At 41.4% G+C, this 16,980-nt stretch overlaps 1 protein-coding gene across 3 annotated transcripts; it reads left to right on the forward strand.

Moving 5' to 3' along the window:
• The first annotated feature begins 388 nt into the window (after window positions 1–388).
• Window positions 389–16,957, forward strand: RNF34 (ring finger protein 34). Of its 3 annotated transcripts, XM_081114123.1 has the most exons (8): window positions 389–506; window positions 1,062–1,163; window positions 2,959–3,028; window positions 11,047–11,268; window positions 12,680–13,087; window positions 14,221–14,310; window positions 14,727–14,928; window positions 16,004–16,957. In XM_081114123.1, the coding sequence occupies exons 3-8, from the start codon at window positions 3,020–3,022 to the stop codon at window positions 16,192–16,194; spliced, it is 1,122 nt and encodes a 373-aa protein (XP_080970249.1). In that variant the 5' UTR covers window positions 389–506; window positions 1,062–1,163; window positions 2,959–3,019; the 3' UTR covers window positions 16,195–16,957. The 3 variants fall into 3 exon arrangements, with proteins under 3 accessions (XP_080970249.1, XP_080970250.1, XP_080970248.1); XM_081114122.1 differs by lacking the exon at window positions 1,062–1,163 and having other exon boundaries at window positions 394–506; XM_081114124.1 differs by lacking the exons at window positions 1,062–1,163; window positions 2,959–3,028.
• The last annotated feature ends 23 nt before the right edge of the window (window positions 16,958–16,980 follow it).

Here is a 16,980-nt window from a genome sequence, read left to right on the forward strand (position 1 = left end):
AGCGGAAATCTGAGGGCCCTGCTCTGACGGTTAAAACAAAAGCCTGCAAACCTACCGGCGTTTTCAAACGCATCACGCCTCTTCCCGCCCTGGGGAGCTTGACCTAGAGCCAAGTCTCAGCCGCACAGGCTCCTCAGGGACCGAAAACCACCGGGAGAGAGCCTCCCGCCACGCCCAGATCCGCCCTGAGCCGCTCCAGCCCGGATGGAGTCTTCCTCCGCCCACCCAGCTGCGCCGAGGCCCCGCCCCACTTCCACTACTTGATTGGCTCTGGTGACCGGCCCCCCGAGTGTCGGCTTTGGATTGGTCAACTTGGCCGCCGCTCGGCGCTCTTTCCCGGGGGCGCGCGGCGGGCGTGACCACGCCCCTTACGTCCGGACGCTTGGTCGCCTCAGGAGGCGCCGTAATCGCGGTCCAGAAGGAAGGAGCTCGTCTCTGCGAGGAGCTGTGATGCTGTTGAGTTTGCGGCGGGAGCCGACCGAGACGCGGCGGTCGCGGCCATGAAGGTGAGGGACCGGTGGCTCAGGGCAGCCCCTCCTCGTCTCTCCTCTCCGGCCAGAGCGCCCTAATTGCTTTCTTTTCTCCTCGGCGGCACCTCTCCAGAGACCTCCGCTGAGGGGCGACCTGGCCGCCCGGCGTCCGGGTCCCTGACCGATCCACGACAGATAGATACCCTGGGTTCCCCAATCTCCCCAACTCCCACGGCGCCTCCGGGCCGCAAGCCCGAGGAGCGGGGAGAGGCCGGGCGCCCCCTGCGCTCACGCCTCAGGGCTTCGTGCTGCGCCGGGCCCGGTCCGCGTCCTCGGGGGCCTGAGACAGACCCACTGGTGTTCGCCTCAGCCCTCGCGGCTTTGCCCACTGCGTGCCCTTGCCCGCCCCGAGTCCTTGAACTAACCCAACTGCCGGGACCACCACGGGACTGTCGCAGGACCACAACTGCAGGATGAAGAGAAAAGGAGTGATGATGCGGGGAGCCGTGAGGCTGGGACCAGGCTAATAGGTTAGACTTGTCTCGGGCCGGGGATCCCACCCCGAAGGATTTTTATTTTTCCCCCCCGTAGGTTTAACATTGGGGGCCGCGACCTAAAGCGCTAGCAAACTGGATGTGTCTGCATCGCCAGTAGGTTACGCAGCAAGTAATTTGACAGCTTGAGTTCTTCAAGGTGGGTGTGAGAGCGTGGGAGCGTCGCCGAGTGAGGAGTGGAAGGGAAGGGGGCAGGTTCCGGCCTACTTTGGGGAGCTGGGAATTTTCAAGAGCTCCGTGTACAACAATCCGTTCAGGTATTGATTCATTTGCCCGACTCCAACCCAGCGGGGTGAGTCATAAGGTGATGCTACCCTTTGAGACACAAGCCGATTTCGTTCATCTCAGTGAAGAGGTGTGCTCGGTGCGGTAAGAAAGCTAACAGAGCGAGAGCGGCCGGCTTAGGACTGGACCTACACAAAGTCTCCGAGATTGACTGTGGAAGACTGATAAAGGGAGTGTCAGGTAGCTAGAGAAATTCAACATACATTTTATCAAACATGTCCTGTGTGTCAGGACGGAGATGTTGTTAGCAGAAGTAATTCAAAACACAATCCCACCCTTTAGAAGTTTGCCAGTCAAGAGAGACATTCCAAGTAACTACATTATGAGAATTGGGGGGGTGGGGAGAGGGGGGGGAGTGAAACCCCCAAGAGCAAGGAAGGTTATTTCTGGCCGCAGGAAGCAAGGAAGAATTTTGCAATAGGTAACTTTTGAACTGTGTGTTCAAGTATGAGGCTATCTTAGGAGGAGCTTATTTTTTACTTCCAAGCTTCAGTGATGAAATATTTCAACTTAGAATACTTATTAAAATGTCTAAAACTAGCTTGCTTTCTTGAAAACCATCATCTTCCAAAAACAACAGAGGGACCTGTGGGTAGAATGCCTCAAAGAACATCAGTATCTTTATTAGTATTAAATGTGTGGCCCATCAAGGAAGTAGATGTAGAAGGAATTAGGACGGTCCAGTGTTGAATTTTTTTCTTTTAATATATTCTGTTGATTTTTTACAGAGAGGAAGGGAGAGAGATAGAGAGTTAGAAACATCGATCAGCTGCCTCCTGCACATCTCCCACTGGGGACGTGCCCACGACGAAGGCACATGCCCCCGACCGGAATCGAACCTGGGACCCTTGAGTCCGCAGGCCGACGCTCTATCCACTGAGCCAAACCGGCTTCGGCCAGTGTTGAATTTTTAAAGCAAGTTCTTTAAAAACAGAAGTGTTTTTTAATTTAGGTGGGAGATACAGCTTTCTGAGTTGAAATTTTAGAAACAAAGTTTGGTGGCGGTTGAAGATGTAGAAAAAATTTATTTTCATGAAGCAGATCTAAATGGACTTCAATTTGAACAAGATGACAATGATGAAGATACTGCATTTCATTTATGTTTTTGTGAAAACTGGATTCACAAAATTTAGGATTTGATTTATTTAATTTTGTTTTACATTGAAATTGTTTAATTGTGGGGATTTCTAGGCAGGGTCAGTAATTCCTTATGTCAGGAATTCTAACATTTGAACATTCACTTAAGCAAGCACTTCCAGTGGAATTAAAATTATTTTGAAAGCAAAGCAATCAGATAAAGTACATCTTCACTCAAACCCAGGAGCAACTGGTTTTAGTGTATGTGTGGAATGGGTATTTACTTTCTTCCTTTAATTTGTTTGTTTTGAAATAAGTTTTACCTCTCAAGACTCAAGTAACTATTTAACCTTAGAGTAGCATGTAATTAACTCATAGGGATTTAAAACAAAAACAAAATCGGTGTCCTATGTTAATTTGATTTAATCCTCCTTCATGATTTTCTATATTTATATTGATCTCAGCTTTCCTTAATTGTACTAATCACATTAATTCTTCCATGCTCAAAATGAGATATCAAGGAGAAAGTAATATGTTGACTATAATTTTCTTTCCTTTTTTTTCTTTGAAAGGTGGGGGAGTGGTGCTAAGGATCAAGTACACTGTTTTAGAAAAAGAAAACAAAACCCAAACATGAGGAAGGTATGGTCTCCAGCACACATTATTGTAAAACTCTATTGATGTGACCAAATGTCTTACCTAAAAGTATTACATTTTTAAGATTAGTATCTGTTTTTGCAACCTGCTTAATGTCCAAATGGAATGAAGAAAGAATTCAGGATGTAGGTAGATTTTCCTCCTTGGTGGTATATGGTCTGGTCTGATGTTTGGTCAAAAATGTAGTAGAGTTCCTTGCATATTGTTTTTCAGTTGAGGCAGCAGTTTCAGTAAGAAATCCTTTCACATTTTAAGGAGCACATTTTTCTCAAGTGGCTCTAAATAGGATCAGTATTTTTGCTTATTATCTCAACTGTTTCTTCTGCTTTGCTCTAGTTCTACTGGAAAGTTTAACCCAACTGAAATTCAAACTGCAAAACATTGTTTTATATTTACTGGTTTCAAGATTTGAAATATCTTTTCATATAGTTTAAACACAGGACATTGAATTTTAGCAAATTGAAGGTTGTTTGGAGTTTTAAAACAAAGGCTACAGTGGTTGAATTCTCTGAGGAAACTTTCACTGATGGAAAAACTGAATCCCTGCCTGGTCTTTGTAGCTTCCTACAACATCCAAGAAAATGTTCTTGAATTTGAAACTTTTAAGTTATCCTTAAAATATCTGTAAAATATTACCATATTTAATTTAGAGTTGTGGCAAGCAGCTTTTAGGAAGTGGCATTATGATTACTGCTGCTTATCTAGTTTAATCAAAGGCAAACGATTTAGACCATAATTTTTGCAAAAGGGAACTAGGTGTTAGAACAGTAGAAACAGACTGGACCTTGGTTTAGCAACCTCAGTACTTGAGTTCTGGCTAAGAAAGTTTATTTACAAAGTCACAAGTAGAAGTCAGCTGTAGAAGAAATGGGCTCAGGAAACAAGTTGAAGAGGCAAAAGAAGGGCCTTGGAAAGGAAAATATGCCTGGGGAAGCGGGTGGGGAGAAAGGGGGGTGTGTTCTAGAGAAAGAGGGAAGGAGGTCCCTTTCCAGAGGCAGGGATCTTGGAGGAGGTCAGGTATGTCCTTTTAGAGTCGTGGTCTTCACTGATTGGTAGGTGCCAGGGTAGGGGGTCATTCATCAGTGCAGCTGGTCCTGATGCTAGCCCTGGCATTGCTTGTCAGGTTTTGCAGCTTTTCTGAGCCTGGAGCTAAAACAGCTGAGGCCTGGATCTTATCCCTATGGGTTAATGCGGTTAATGCGGGTTAATGCGTAAGGGCCTGTATTAGAGGCCACTCTGTCTCCTTTTTCCTCCTCCTGAAGGGTCTGCATGACTATGGACATGCCAGGAGAGGAAAGGTCAGGACGATGCAAGCCGCATGACCAACGATATGAAAGGTCAGGGGTCCAAACCATGTCCAAACCATAGTGATAGGCTAGAGGAAGAAAGGTTACCCTGGGGCAGTGAGGTTCTTGTTTTTCCAGTTTTGCACATAGTTAAACACCCAGGGCTTACCGCCCCTGGTGACTTATACCTGGCTCATCGTCCTTGCTCTGCTCATATCTATCTAACTGCCTACCACATAATTATTTAGTTTTTTGCTGTTTTCATATCCATTGACTCTGTATTTGGCTGTCATTTGATCTTCATGGAAATATATTTTTATTTTTTTAAGAGTGTGAGAGAAAGAAAACATCGACTTGTTGCTCCACTTATTTATGCATTCATTGGTTGTTTGATTCTTGTTTGTGCCTGACCATGGAAAGAACCCGCAACCTTGGCATATTGGGACAATACTCTAACCCAGTGGTTCTCAACCTTCTTGCCCTTTAAATACAGTTCCTCATGTTGTGACACAACCATAAAATTATTTTCGTTGCTACTTCATAACTGTAATGTTGCTACTGTTATGAATCGTAATGTAAATATCTGATATGCAGGATGGTCTTAGGCAACCCCTGTGAAAGGGTCTTTCGACCACCAAAGGGGTCGCGATCCACAGGTTGAGAACCGCTGCTCTAACCATTCTTCTGTAACTCATTGTAAAACTGATCCCTGAAATCAGGGCAACTTTTCTTATTCTTTATTTTAGTTTGTCTGGTTACCATTACATTTGGTAGAATCATTAAAAGGCATCATATTCTAATGTAGTTTAGGTTTCAAAATTTGTAATAAAGTTTTTGTTAATTCTTTAAATTTTGGAAGTATTTCCCCACCATAGGGATTCTAAAAGCATATTAGATTATACACACAATCAAAGACTGCTGAACCTTGAGGCCATTTGAAAACTGGCACTCTGTTGGAAAGAAGGATAGGCTGCTGCTCTTGCTTTGTTGACTGAAATGATGATTCAGAATGAGCTTATATTGTGTGAATCTGACTGAGAAATATGAGAGAGTGCTTATAAAATCAGTAGTCTATTGTTGTGGAAAAAAGTGTGACAGTCCTGGGATCTGTCAGTCCCCCTCTAATGCACCGCTCCCCCCCTATATACTCCTACTGAGGGGAGGAAATTTCGAATTCATTCTTAAGGAAGGAACAATATAGGAGGAACACTTTCAGCCTTTCTATTACCAGAGGGGAAAAAGCAACTTTTAGGCTGGTGAGTTTTAGCAAATGAACTACACATGCTCTAGCTCAGTCCTCTCTGGGACTTGTCTGATGTCTTCCTATGGGGGGATAGCAATATGGTCAACTAGATGGTAAGCTGCTGTTGGTCAGCTGGGATGTCCTATTATCAAGACCATTTGGCTGCAGAGCTAAAGTCATGTTTTCCAATTGGTGTTATCTTCTATAATAATAAAAGCATAATATGCTAATTAAACCCGACAGCCAAATGACCTGGATGTCCTTCCGGATGACTTTCCAGACAAAGCCCAGGCTGAGGCAAGCCATAGCGGCTGTGAGGGCCGAGCCCCTTGCACAAATTTTGTGCATCGGGCCTCTAGTTAGTAATGAAGCAAACATTTACATTTCTATTTGTCTTATTTTTTAATTAGTTCCAAATTAGGAGTGAAAAAAAAAAGGTAGTGTTATTGGCCCTCAAAAATCTTGGAGCAGCCCTGGCTGGTTTGGCTTAGTGGATAGAGCATCAACCTGAGGATTGAAAGGTCCCAGGTTCTATTCTGGTCAGGGCACATGCCCAGGTTGTGGGCTAGGTCCCTGGTGGGGGGCGTGCAGGAGGCAGCCGATCAATGACTCTCATCATTGATGTTTCTGTCTCTTTCTCCCTCTCCCTTCCTCTCTGAAAGCAATAAAAATATATATTTTTTTAAATATTGGAGCAATGGTTTGGGGGAAAAAACACACACCAAAACTGGCATTGGGTGTCTGAATAGCATGAGGAGATCTAGGTGTCTGGCAGTCCAGATAGGAGGCTGTGGAATTTAATCTCTTACTAGGCCCATGTAAGTTTTTTAATATGATACCTGGTTCTTAACTGATATAAGAAAGGCCATGGTCCCAAGAATAATCTATTTAGGAACAATTTTGGCTGAAGGGGTTGTGTAGGAAAGGGATTATCAAAGAAAAGCCATTTGTTCTCAGTAGCAAATAAACTGATGACTAGCAAATAAACTGCAAATAGCTAAATTCCTTGAGCTAGAAGTTTCGTGCCAAGCATAGGAAGATGTGCCTGGTTTTTCCCTCTTGTTTTGAACTACATTCTTGATCAAGGGAGGAAATATTGCCAACTTTACAGATTATTCTTCCTAACCTCTTGGATTCATGTAGTTTAGCCTATAGAGTCTTGCTCTTAACCCTGGTCCCAAATAGGATTTATAATTTTTAGTCACATAAGCCCAGATCATAGCTTTAGTTTTCAGAGATCCAGACTTTGGCTTCATTCATGGAAGGGTAATAGTTATTGTTTGTTTTGTTTTTGTTTAAAAGCAAATAAAAGGTGGATGGTGACCCTTACTTCAGCAATATACCTCTTTGGAATTGAGGCAGAGCAATAACTCAGTGAATTTACTAAAAATTCAAAAGCCAAAGGTCTGTGTCTTGTGTACTGTCTGGAAATAGGGTTTGCTCAGAAAATCTACGAGGAAATATAGTAGTTTGGGAAAAGCTTCAAGCTTGCTAATAAAAGATGAGCAGAGAGTGAATTTAAAAAAATAAGGGAATGAAGGAGGAAGATCTTAGAGGATAGGGAAGACAGACTAGAACTTGGGTCTCTAAAGCTTTTGAAGGAAGGGTGCAAAAGGGGAAGCTTTTTGGCTATTATCCTACCAGATACGGTAACTGGGGAAAGGTACTTCAAATAAAACTAGTGACTGAGCTGTCCCAGCCGGGTGGCTCTTGTTTATGGGTTTCATTCCTGGTCAGGGCACATTTGATCCCCAGTTGCACGTTTGATCCCCAGTTGGAGTACATACGGGAGGCAACTGATCAATGTTTCTTTCTCTCTCCCTACTTCTCTCTCTAAAAAATCCATAAATATATCTTCTGGTCAGGATTAAAAACAAACAACAAACTAGTGACTGAGGCTTCCATGTTTCAAATTTCAGACCTTTCTTTTTTCTTTTTTTTTAATAGATTTTATTGATTTTTCACAGAAAGGAAGGGAGAGAGATAGTCAGAAACATCGATGAGAGAGAAACATTGATCAGCCGCCTCCTGCACATCTCCCAGTGGGGATGTACCCGCAACCCAGGTACATGCCCTTGACCGGAATTGAACCTGGGACCTTTTAGTCCGCAGGCCGACGCTCTATCCACTGAGCCAAACCAGTTTCGGCCAAATTTCAGACCTTTCAAGAAGGCTAGAGTGTTGCAAACACTACTGTCAGAAGCTAACAGTATACATAGGCAAATTTACCCTCAGGATGTGCTAAGAGTATTATTGGGAGATTATTCTCTTATTGGGAGATTTTGTCCAATTTTGAGTTCACAGATCTAATGAGGCCAAAACCTAGATTTTTCAGTGTTTCCTCTTTCCCTCTGCTCTGGTTTTTGGTTGAGTTGTAGCAACATATTTTTGCCTGTCTGTGTTTTTTAATTTTTATTTTATGATGACGTAACCAAAAGAAGATGAAGTGATCTTTTCATTATCTTCCCTTCTGGTGAATGAAGGAGGAAATTCCATCCCCTTTATAGAAACATGAGGATTGGGACAAAATTGTTACCCTCCAATATTGATGTCTACCTGTTTTCCTGAAGTAAACTCTTCTATTCTCTTCACCAGAGCTGTGAACATTTTCAGCCTAGAATTTTAATGATCATGGTTTGGAAATTCGTGTTCTGTAACTTATACAACTGATTTCTGAAAGAACACAATGTGTGGCAGTGCTGTTTTTAAAAGGGAGTATGATTTGGATTTGAGATTTTTAACCTGCTAGGTCAAAGTCATTTTTTACCTTTATTATTTTTTCTCATTGAAACAATTTGAACTTTCTGGGTAGCATGAAAATTTTAAATAATGTTACATTGCCGTTCAAGAGGTAATATAAAGGAACCTTTTACACAGTTATTTATCAGAGTCATGATGGCAGAACTATAGATGCAGTGGAAAAAAGTTCTGTCCACAAGGAACATTTGCTGGAGTTGGGAAGACAACATCTCCCAGAAATCAAAACAGGGATAAAAGCTAATATAGCTATTTAATTGTTTAGTAGTTAGGTCAGCAGGAAGCTGAAGCTTCTCAAAAACTTTACTTCTTTAAACTTCTGGAATGAAGAAAAGTTTATTCCGGTGGTATAGTCTACAGTTGAATTATGTATAACTTCCCCAAAATGTTATGTACAAATTAAAATTTTTAAAACAGCATTTTACTTGTTTTAAGAGCTTACCTTTTAAAGCACTGTAGATGGAATCCTCTGGTAAAAGAATACTCACTTTAGCGCTGGTTGGTGTGGCTATGTTGTTTGGAGTGTTGTCCTGTATACCTGAGGGTGGCGGTTTCGATTCCCAATCAGGGCACTTATTAGGGTTCTATCCCTGATTAGAGCAAGTGTGGGAGGTGGCCTGATTGATGTTTCTCTCGCACATGGATTTTTCTTTTTCCCCTCCTCTCTCTAAAATCAATTTTTAAAAAAAGAATATTCACTTTAAATGAGTAAATCTGGATTTTCATCCTTTTATGTTTAAACAAACTATGATTCTAAAGTATATATTTAAAGGTATGAACTATTAACTATAATTTAACCGGACTTTTAAAGGCATCACTATTTCTTGAGAATTACAGGGTGTGAAGCTATATAATACTTAAGTCAATGACCCTGATACTTAAGACTGTTTGAATCTTGTATTGTGGTTTCTTATTACTTTACCTTCTCCTTTCCCTATATTTAATATAACATATTATTCCTGGGTAGTAGCAAGAATAATATGATTCTTCTATAGCATCCCAAATAGCCTTTTAAAATTGTTTTTAAAAAGTTTTTGAAGAACTTGGACAAACAGTAAATGTTTGAACAAATTAGATAAATAAATGAACTATGCCAGTTCATGTGCTGCCATTTTAATACATAAGATCTCACCTAACTGGACTTAAGATCTCTTCTAACCGGACTTCTATTACCTATCATTTATTCAGAGTCTACAATATGCTTTAAAATTAGGTCAAGGGACAAACATTGGCTCCAAACATCATAGCTTTTCTACTTTAAACATGGGAAAATACCTTGAGCTCTCACTGAAAAAAAAAAAGTATATATATTTCTAACAAGCTTGGTTATTGGGTTTCTGAGTCTGCAGTAAAAAAGGAGACAGATTGTTAGGTGGGTATAGTGATAGCAGTTTGTGGTTCACGGAAAGGGAAGAGATGAAAGAAAAAAGATATAAAAGGGCAGTACATTACTTTTCAGGCCACTTAGTGGAGTGGCAGATAGCCCATACATTTTGTGTTCAGTATTTTCACTTTGAAAGGTAGAATAGCCCTTACTGGTTTGCTCAGTGGTTAGTGTTGGCCCTTGGACTGAAGGATCTCCAGTTGGATTCCTGATCTAAGGCATGTACCTGGGTTGCAGGTTCAATCCCAGGCCCGGGTCAGGGGTGCGTAGGCAACCAATAGATGTGTCTCTCTCACATCGATGTTTCTGTACCCCTTCTCTTCTTACACTCTCTCACTAAAAACAATTGAAAAAATTATCCTCGGGTGAGGATTAACAACAACAAAAAGTAGAATAACTGCTTTTAAAAAATATTTTCCTTAATGTCAAATTAATATATTCTTTTTAAAGATTTTGGGAAGTAGAGAAAAACTCAAAAAAATAAATTATACAAAGATACATTAAAAACTTCAAAGAGCTTCAGTTGGCATTTTGATGTTTTCCCAGTCATTTTTTTAAAAATAAAAAAATTTATGCCATGGTTTATTATGCCCAGTTATAAATGAGAACAGAAGTTTAATGGAATTAAGTAATTTGAATTTATATTCTTTCTGCTAAATGATAGCTGGGAAAATCTGCCTCAGCACATAGAAAAAATAGGTAGTTTTTATGAGTATCCCCAATGGGAAATATTCTTTGCAAATACCAGAAAGTTATCTTTCCAAATAGCTTAAAATTTTGACACTTTAAAGCAGGGGTCATCAAACTTTTTAAACAGGGGGCCAGTTCACTGTCCCTCAGACCACTGGAGGGCCAGACTATAGTTTAAAAAAAAACTATGAACCAATTCCTGTGCACACTGCACATATCTTATTTTGAAGTAAAAAAAAAAACGGGAACAAATACAATATTTGTATTTGCATGTGGCCCGCGGGCCGTAGTTTGAGGACCTCTGCTTTAAAGAATAATCTCAGCTCTAGCTGGTTTGGCTCAATGGATAGAGTGTTGGCCTACAAACTGAAGGGTCCCGGGTTCGATTCTGGTCCAGGGCACATGCTGGGTTTCAGGCTTGATCCCCAGTAGGGGTGTGCGGGAGGCAGCCGATCAATGATTCTCTCATCATTGATGTTTCTATCTCTCTTCCTCTCCCTTCCTCTCTGAAATCAGTAAGAATAAAAAATTTTAAAGAATAATCTCAAAGTTATTTAGGGCAAACATACCTCTCCAGAATGGCATTCAGAGAGCCCAGGTTCCACTTAGCTTTAATCTGGTTCCTTCTTATATTCCTTTCCAGGCGGGTGCCACATCTATGTGGGCTTCATGCTGTGGACTGCTGAATGAAGTCATGGGAACCGGAGCTGTCAGGGGCCAGCAGGCAGGATTCGCCGGAAGTACCGGTCCATTCAGATTTACACCAAACTCTGATTTTTCCACTACTTACCCACCAGCACCTACAGAAGGTCCTAATATAGTTTGCAAAGCCTGTGGACTTTCATTTTCAGTCTTCAGAAAGAAGGTGAGTTAGATGAAATGTTATATACAAAAGACATCAGAATTCTTGATTGTATGTAATTTTGAATATTAATGAATCTTCATTTCTTTTTTTAAAAAATACCAAAAAGTTAGTCCTATTAATCAGTTCCCATTTAGGAAAGTACTCAGTTGGAGGGACTAAATTACTGTTCAAGTTTTCTGACTAGACATTGTTACTTGTCATGTTGCTCCTGAACTTTGACCTGTTTGTACACCTTGATTCTTCCTAATGATGCTTATGTTCTAAAGCAAGAGATTTAATTAGTGTACAGTTTTGTTCAGAGATGACTTATTGTATATACTCTGATCTCAAGTTTCAAAAAATATATTCCTAACCATATTTTTAACTCAAGTGAAGAAATAAATGTATTAAGGTAACTACTATTCAACCTAAAACACTTGGGTTAAAGTTGTTCTGAGAACCATCATGCAATAGTTCTCACAATCTTTGATTGTCAATTCAGTCCTTTAAAATACTTAAGGAGCCGAAACCGGTTTGGCTCAGTGGATAGAGCGTCGGCCTGCGGACTGAAAGGTCCCAGGTTCGATTCCAGTCAAGGGCATGTACCTTGGTTGCAGGCACATCCCCAGTAGGAGATGTGCAGGAAGCAGCTGATCGATGTTTCTCTCTCATCGATGTTTCTAACTCTCTATCTCTCTCCCTTCCTCTCTGTAAAAAATCAATAAAAGATATTAAAAAATAAATAAATAAAATAAAATACTTAAGGAACATCCCTGACCTTGTGGCTCGGCTGGTTGGAGCATTGTCCCATACACTAAAATACTTAAGGAACAAGGTATTAGCTTCTGGGGACAATGTACCAAGCGGAAATGACCACATCTTAGTGTCTTCTTTAAGTTTTGCTAGTGGAATGGCTTTGACTGTGATTAAGGCTGTGTAGGGTAAGGATTACTGCATTAGTGGGGTCCTCTGTTCACTTGGATTGATCTTGAGAGATCAGTTGCCTTTCTCTTTCCTTGTATTATATGCATTCCCCTCCCATGCTTCTCTTTAAGCGGAAATTGTTCACATAAAAAAAGTTTGTGGTTGTGCTTTCTGCTCCATGTGGTTCCAGACAGCTCTGCTCTGCTAATTACATGTTTGCCCCAAGGGGTGGAAAGGTTTTAATTCATTAACACAAGAGTGTATGGTTTTTTTTTAAAGGGCTGTATTTGAACTTCTGTGAATCCAAACTGCCTTGGCAGTGACTGTTATTTATTTTCATGGCTTTTGGAACATAAAAACACCTGTGAGAATAGTCTGGTGCCACAGAGCACTTCATAAGAACTAGAATTAAATGTTAAAAGAAGGTAAAAAAGAAAGAAAACTAGTACTTTCATAACGGCTCATAGCTGGCTATCATTAAATGCTTCTTTTCTATTTGTTTCTTCAGCACATATGTTGTGACTGCAAGAAGGATTTTTGCTCCGTTTGCTCAGTCTTACAAGAAAATCTTCGTAGATGTTCCACCTGTCACTTATTACAAGAGACGGCCTTTCAGCGCCCTCAGTTAATGCGACTGAAAGTGAAGGATCTGCGGCAATATCTCATTCTTAGAAACATACCCATTGATACCTGTCGAGAGAAAGAAGACTTGGTAGATTTAGTGCTGTGCCACCATGGGCTGGGCTCTGAGGACGACCTGGACACCAGCAGTCTGAATTCCTCAAGGTCCCAGAATTCTAGTTTTTTTACACGTTCATTTTTTTCAAACTATACAGCCCCCTCTGCTACCATGTCTTCATTTCAGGGAGAACTAATGGGTAGAGACCGGACCTTAGGATCTGGAGCCTTGGCACAGGTATGATTGGTAATTACCCTAAGGGTCTGGCATGTCTACTCTTGGTGGGGTCTTTAGGGGTTGATGCCTCCTTGTGGGAGAGAGGTTCCACACACTGCTGAACTTTGCACTTACAAGCCTCCTGATGTGAGTTTCCAAGCTTAGGTGCTCGGTGGCCTCAAAGTCAGCTGTTTGAAGGGTTCTAAATAACTCATCAGTTTCTTGACCTTAGTTACCTCAGTTTCCCTATATTATATGGTGAAATGACTGAAACGTCAAATATAAACATTTGCAAGACTATGCCAGTGACCATGGAAACAGTAGTGTAAGTTAACCTAATGCCCAGTTGTCTTGCTGCAGTAAAAGTGTCCTAATTTGGATCATGGGAAAGAACCACTGAATTAGTGAACGAATGTGGTTATTTGTTAATTTCAAAGAAGTACCAGTGCAGAATACTGCTGAGGTCTGCAGATGCTGCCATTTGATGCCTGTGTACCAGTGAGGTGTAATATTTGAAACTGAGAACTAACCTTGACTGTCGTAGAGCCATGGTCAAGAAAAAGTCAGAGAAAGGTATGAAAAAGGGTATATAAATCAAATGGATTTCTGTCCTTCCTAAAGAGTGCCTCTGACTGTTGAGGAATTTCTAAAAACTAGAACTAGCAATAGCCATCAGTGAAGAAGTCCAGAAACCATTCTTTGGAATTACTATCGAGATCTTTCAATCATATCCCCTAACACTTGCACTGATCTTAGAACTTTAGTTTCTATCTATATCTTAGAGGCTGAAACTAGCTATATGTAGGCAGGTCCTTTGATAATGACTCAGTGAAATTCCATCATCTTATGGCTTTGGACTATGGTCCCATGATGGGACCATCCTCAGGGTTCTAGTTAGGTTTTATAAATTCACATATACCCAGGAATTTGGCTTTTGAGATAATTTTACAGAAGTGAAGTTGACCAAATCATGTAGGGCCCAACTCTTTGGAAGGGGCAGCAGCATTCAGGATCCAAAGAAGTCATGGAATATGCCCATTGTTGGGTGCATTCTTGGGGAAGGTCTGTGCAAAGGTTTACTCCAGTGATAAAGATGGGTTGATACTGTTAGGGAAAGGTGATTTCTGACATAACCATATCCATTATGCATATAGGTACAAAGTGAAACAGCATCAGCAAACACAGATGATGATGACGACGATGATGATGATGATGACGATGAAGATGACAACTTGGAGCAACAGGTGAAATCTCCTATAAAATTTGGTTTCCTGACATGTCAACCTGGCAGGCAGGAAAAGGCCCATGTACACTTTTGCTGATTAGCAGAGGATATTTCTTTAGGTTTGAATGTAGCACAATATATAACTAGAGGCCCGGTGCATGTAGGGTCTCTAGGCTTGGCTGGTGATCAGGGCCGATTGGGGCCTTCCTTCATTCTGCACCGCCCCATGCTGGTCAGCACACATCAAAGCGAGTGGTCAAACTCCTGAGGGGGCAATTTGCATATTAGCTTTTTATGATATAGGATACTTTAAGGACTGACAAGTAATCTGGGAAGAATATCTAGGGCCAGTCATGACTGTAGGGTGAGAGCATGTCATTTTCCTTGCTGTGGGAGGTCTGAATTGGTAGGAATAGAAGTGCTGTATAATTTCAGGCGCCTGGCATCTCCAAGAAGAGACTGAGAGCTTCACTGTCTGACCTGTCAAGCCTTGAAGATGTGGAAGGGATGAGCGTGCGCCAGCTGAAGGAAATCCTGGCTCGGAATTTTGTCAACTACTCTGGCTGTTGTGAAAAATGGGAGCTGGTAGAGAAAGTAAACCGCTTATACAAAGAGAATGAAGAAAACCAAAAGTCATGTAGGTTTCTTTTTTCCTATTTCCCCTGCAGTATCCTTCCTTAGGCTTTAGAAGCTGGGCTGTTTCTGTTACAAGTCAAATTTGTTTCTGTGACAGTGTTTATTTCTCTTAAATCCAGGGATTACTGGCTTTTTCAACCTTGAATTATTGTCCTTCCAAACCATATTCATGATCCCCATTGATCCTTTCTGTGACTTGTAGAAATGGAAGCCTCAATATCTCTAACTCTAGGTCCAAATCTCAGACTATGAACTTAAAAAAAAAATTTTTAATCCTCACCCAAGGATATGCTTATTGATTTTAGAGAAGGGAAGGAGAGAGAGAACATCGATTGGTTGCCTTCCATATGTGACCTGACCAGGGATTGATCTCGCAGCCTTTTGGTATACGATGACACTCCAACTGAATGAGTCATACCAGTCATGGCAGGCAAGCTGTGAACTTTTAGAATTCATTTAGCACCTTTCTTATTCAGATTCTGGATTTTCTCAAAACCTAATCTGGACCAGAGAGCCAGAAAAAGCTCGCAGCCCTTTTCAGTTACATTTCATCAGTACCAGGGTGGCCAGAAACATAGGTGGCTTTTGAGATGTTTCCAAGGCTGGAGTCTGGGGCTTCCTCCAACTACAGGCTACTTGATGTACAACTCTTCGTAACTTCACTATGGAAATATAACTTTTTCCTGCTGACATGAGGCCCCGGACACTGCAACTTTCCCAAGTTGGAGGTGGCTGAAAATTCCAAGTGTTTCTGACTCCAAGGCCCATATTAAGGACAACCTAGGTTTCCTCATTTTTATTTACAGAAGCAATCCTCACCAAAACCTGGAATTACATAGAATTAAATAGCTAACATTTGTTGGGCACTTTATACCTGGTCCTAAGCTAAGCATTTCTCATTTATTCTCACAAAACTCTACCAGGTGTAGGCATTAATATTGCCATCTCTAGTGGAGGGAAGTGCAGAGAAGTTGGGATTATTTCTTACTGCAGGATCATGCTGTGCCTATTGTGGTCACTCAGCAGGTGGCTGCTCAGCCTATCAGGCGCAGTTCTAGCTCTCTGTTACCTTTCAGATGGTGAGCGGCTGCAGCTGCAGGAAGAGGAAGATGACAGCCTGTGCCGGATCTGCATGGATGCTGTCATCGACTGTGTCCTGCTCGAGTGTGGGCACATGGTCACCTGCACCAAGTGCGGCAAGCGCATGAGTGAGTGTCCCATCTGCCGACAATATGTGGTGCGCGCTGTGCACGTGTTCAAGTCCTGAAGTAGACGCTCTTCCCGATAGGACATTCGCCCCCAAGCTTGAACCCAGACATTTCCGTGCACAGAGGGACTGGAAACTTACTGTTCAAAAGTTGAAGTTATTTTTTAAAATTATTTTCACTACTAACTGGGAACAAAGATTCATAGTAAGTTACGGCAACATTGGTCTGTGCCATACGCCTGTCAGCCTGTGGACATGCTGTTTCCCAGGTTTAGCCCGGCTTCATCACACGTCTGTGATCAGTAACTGCTGAAGTCAGATTGCTGATGGCATCAGCTACTCTCCCTTTGGAGGACATTTCTCTTCTCTTCTCCATTCTTCTGTTTTTAGCTTAAACTACTCAGATGTTTGAAACTTCTGTTTGGATGAGATCACTGTCCACAACTGACCAACATGGTACATGCTGAGCAGTGGTACCTCTGAATGTTCACTTTATTAGTCATGGATATTTTAAATGCTACTATTTGATGAATGTAAGTTTCCACATTGTTGCTATTTCTGAATTTAAACTTCATTGAGAACACTGACATTTATCTATATAGTAAACTGCCAGGGCCTTAGAGACTAATAACATGTCCATTTCTGTTCAGGTACAGCTTTTTATAGCAAGGGCTGCATCTAGCTTCTTCACTAGAGAAAAGTGTGTGTTAAATTCTTTACTAATGTGTAATTGGTTTACACTGTTTTGTATAGTGAAAGTGTATTTTCAGTGCTACTGCTAGCTAATTTGAACTTTAGGAATAAAATTAGATTTTCAAAAATGCTTTTCTTTACATTGTCCTAGTT

Source organism: Myotis nattereri, assembly GCF_964212035.1.
Source record: "Myotis nattereri genome assembly, chromosome: 19".
NCBI classification, from domain to species: domain Eukaryota; kingdom Metazoa; phylum Chordata; class Mammalia; order Chiroptera; family Vespertilionidae; genus Myotis; species Myotis nattereri.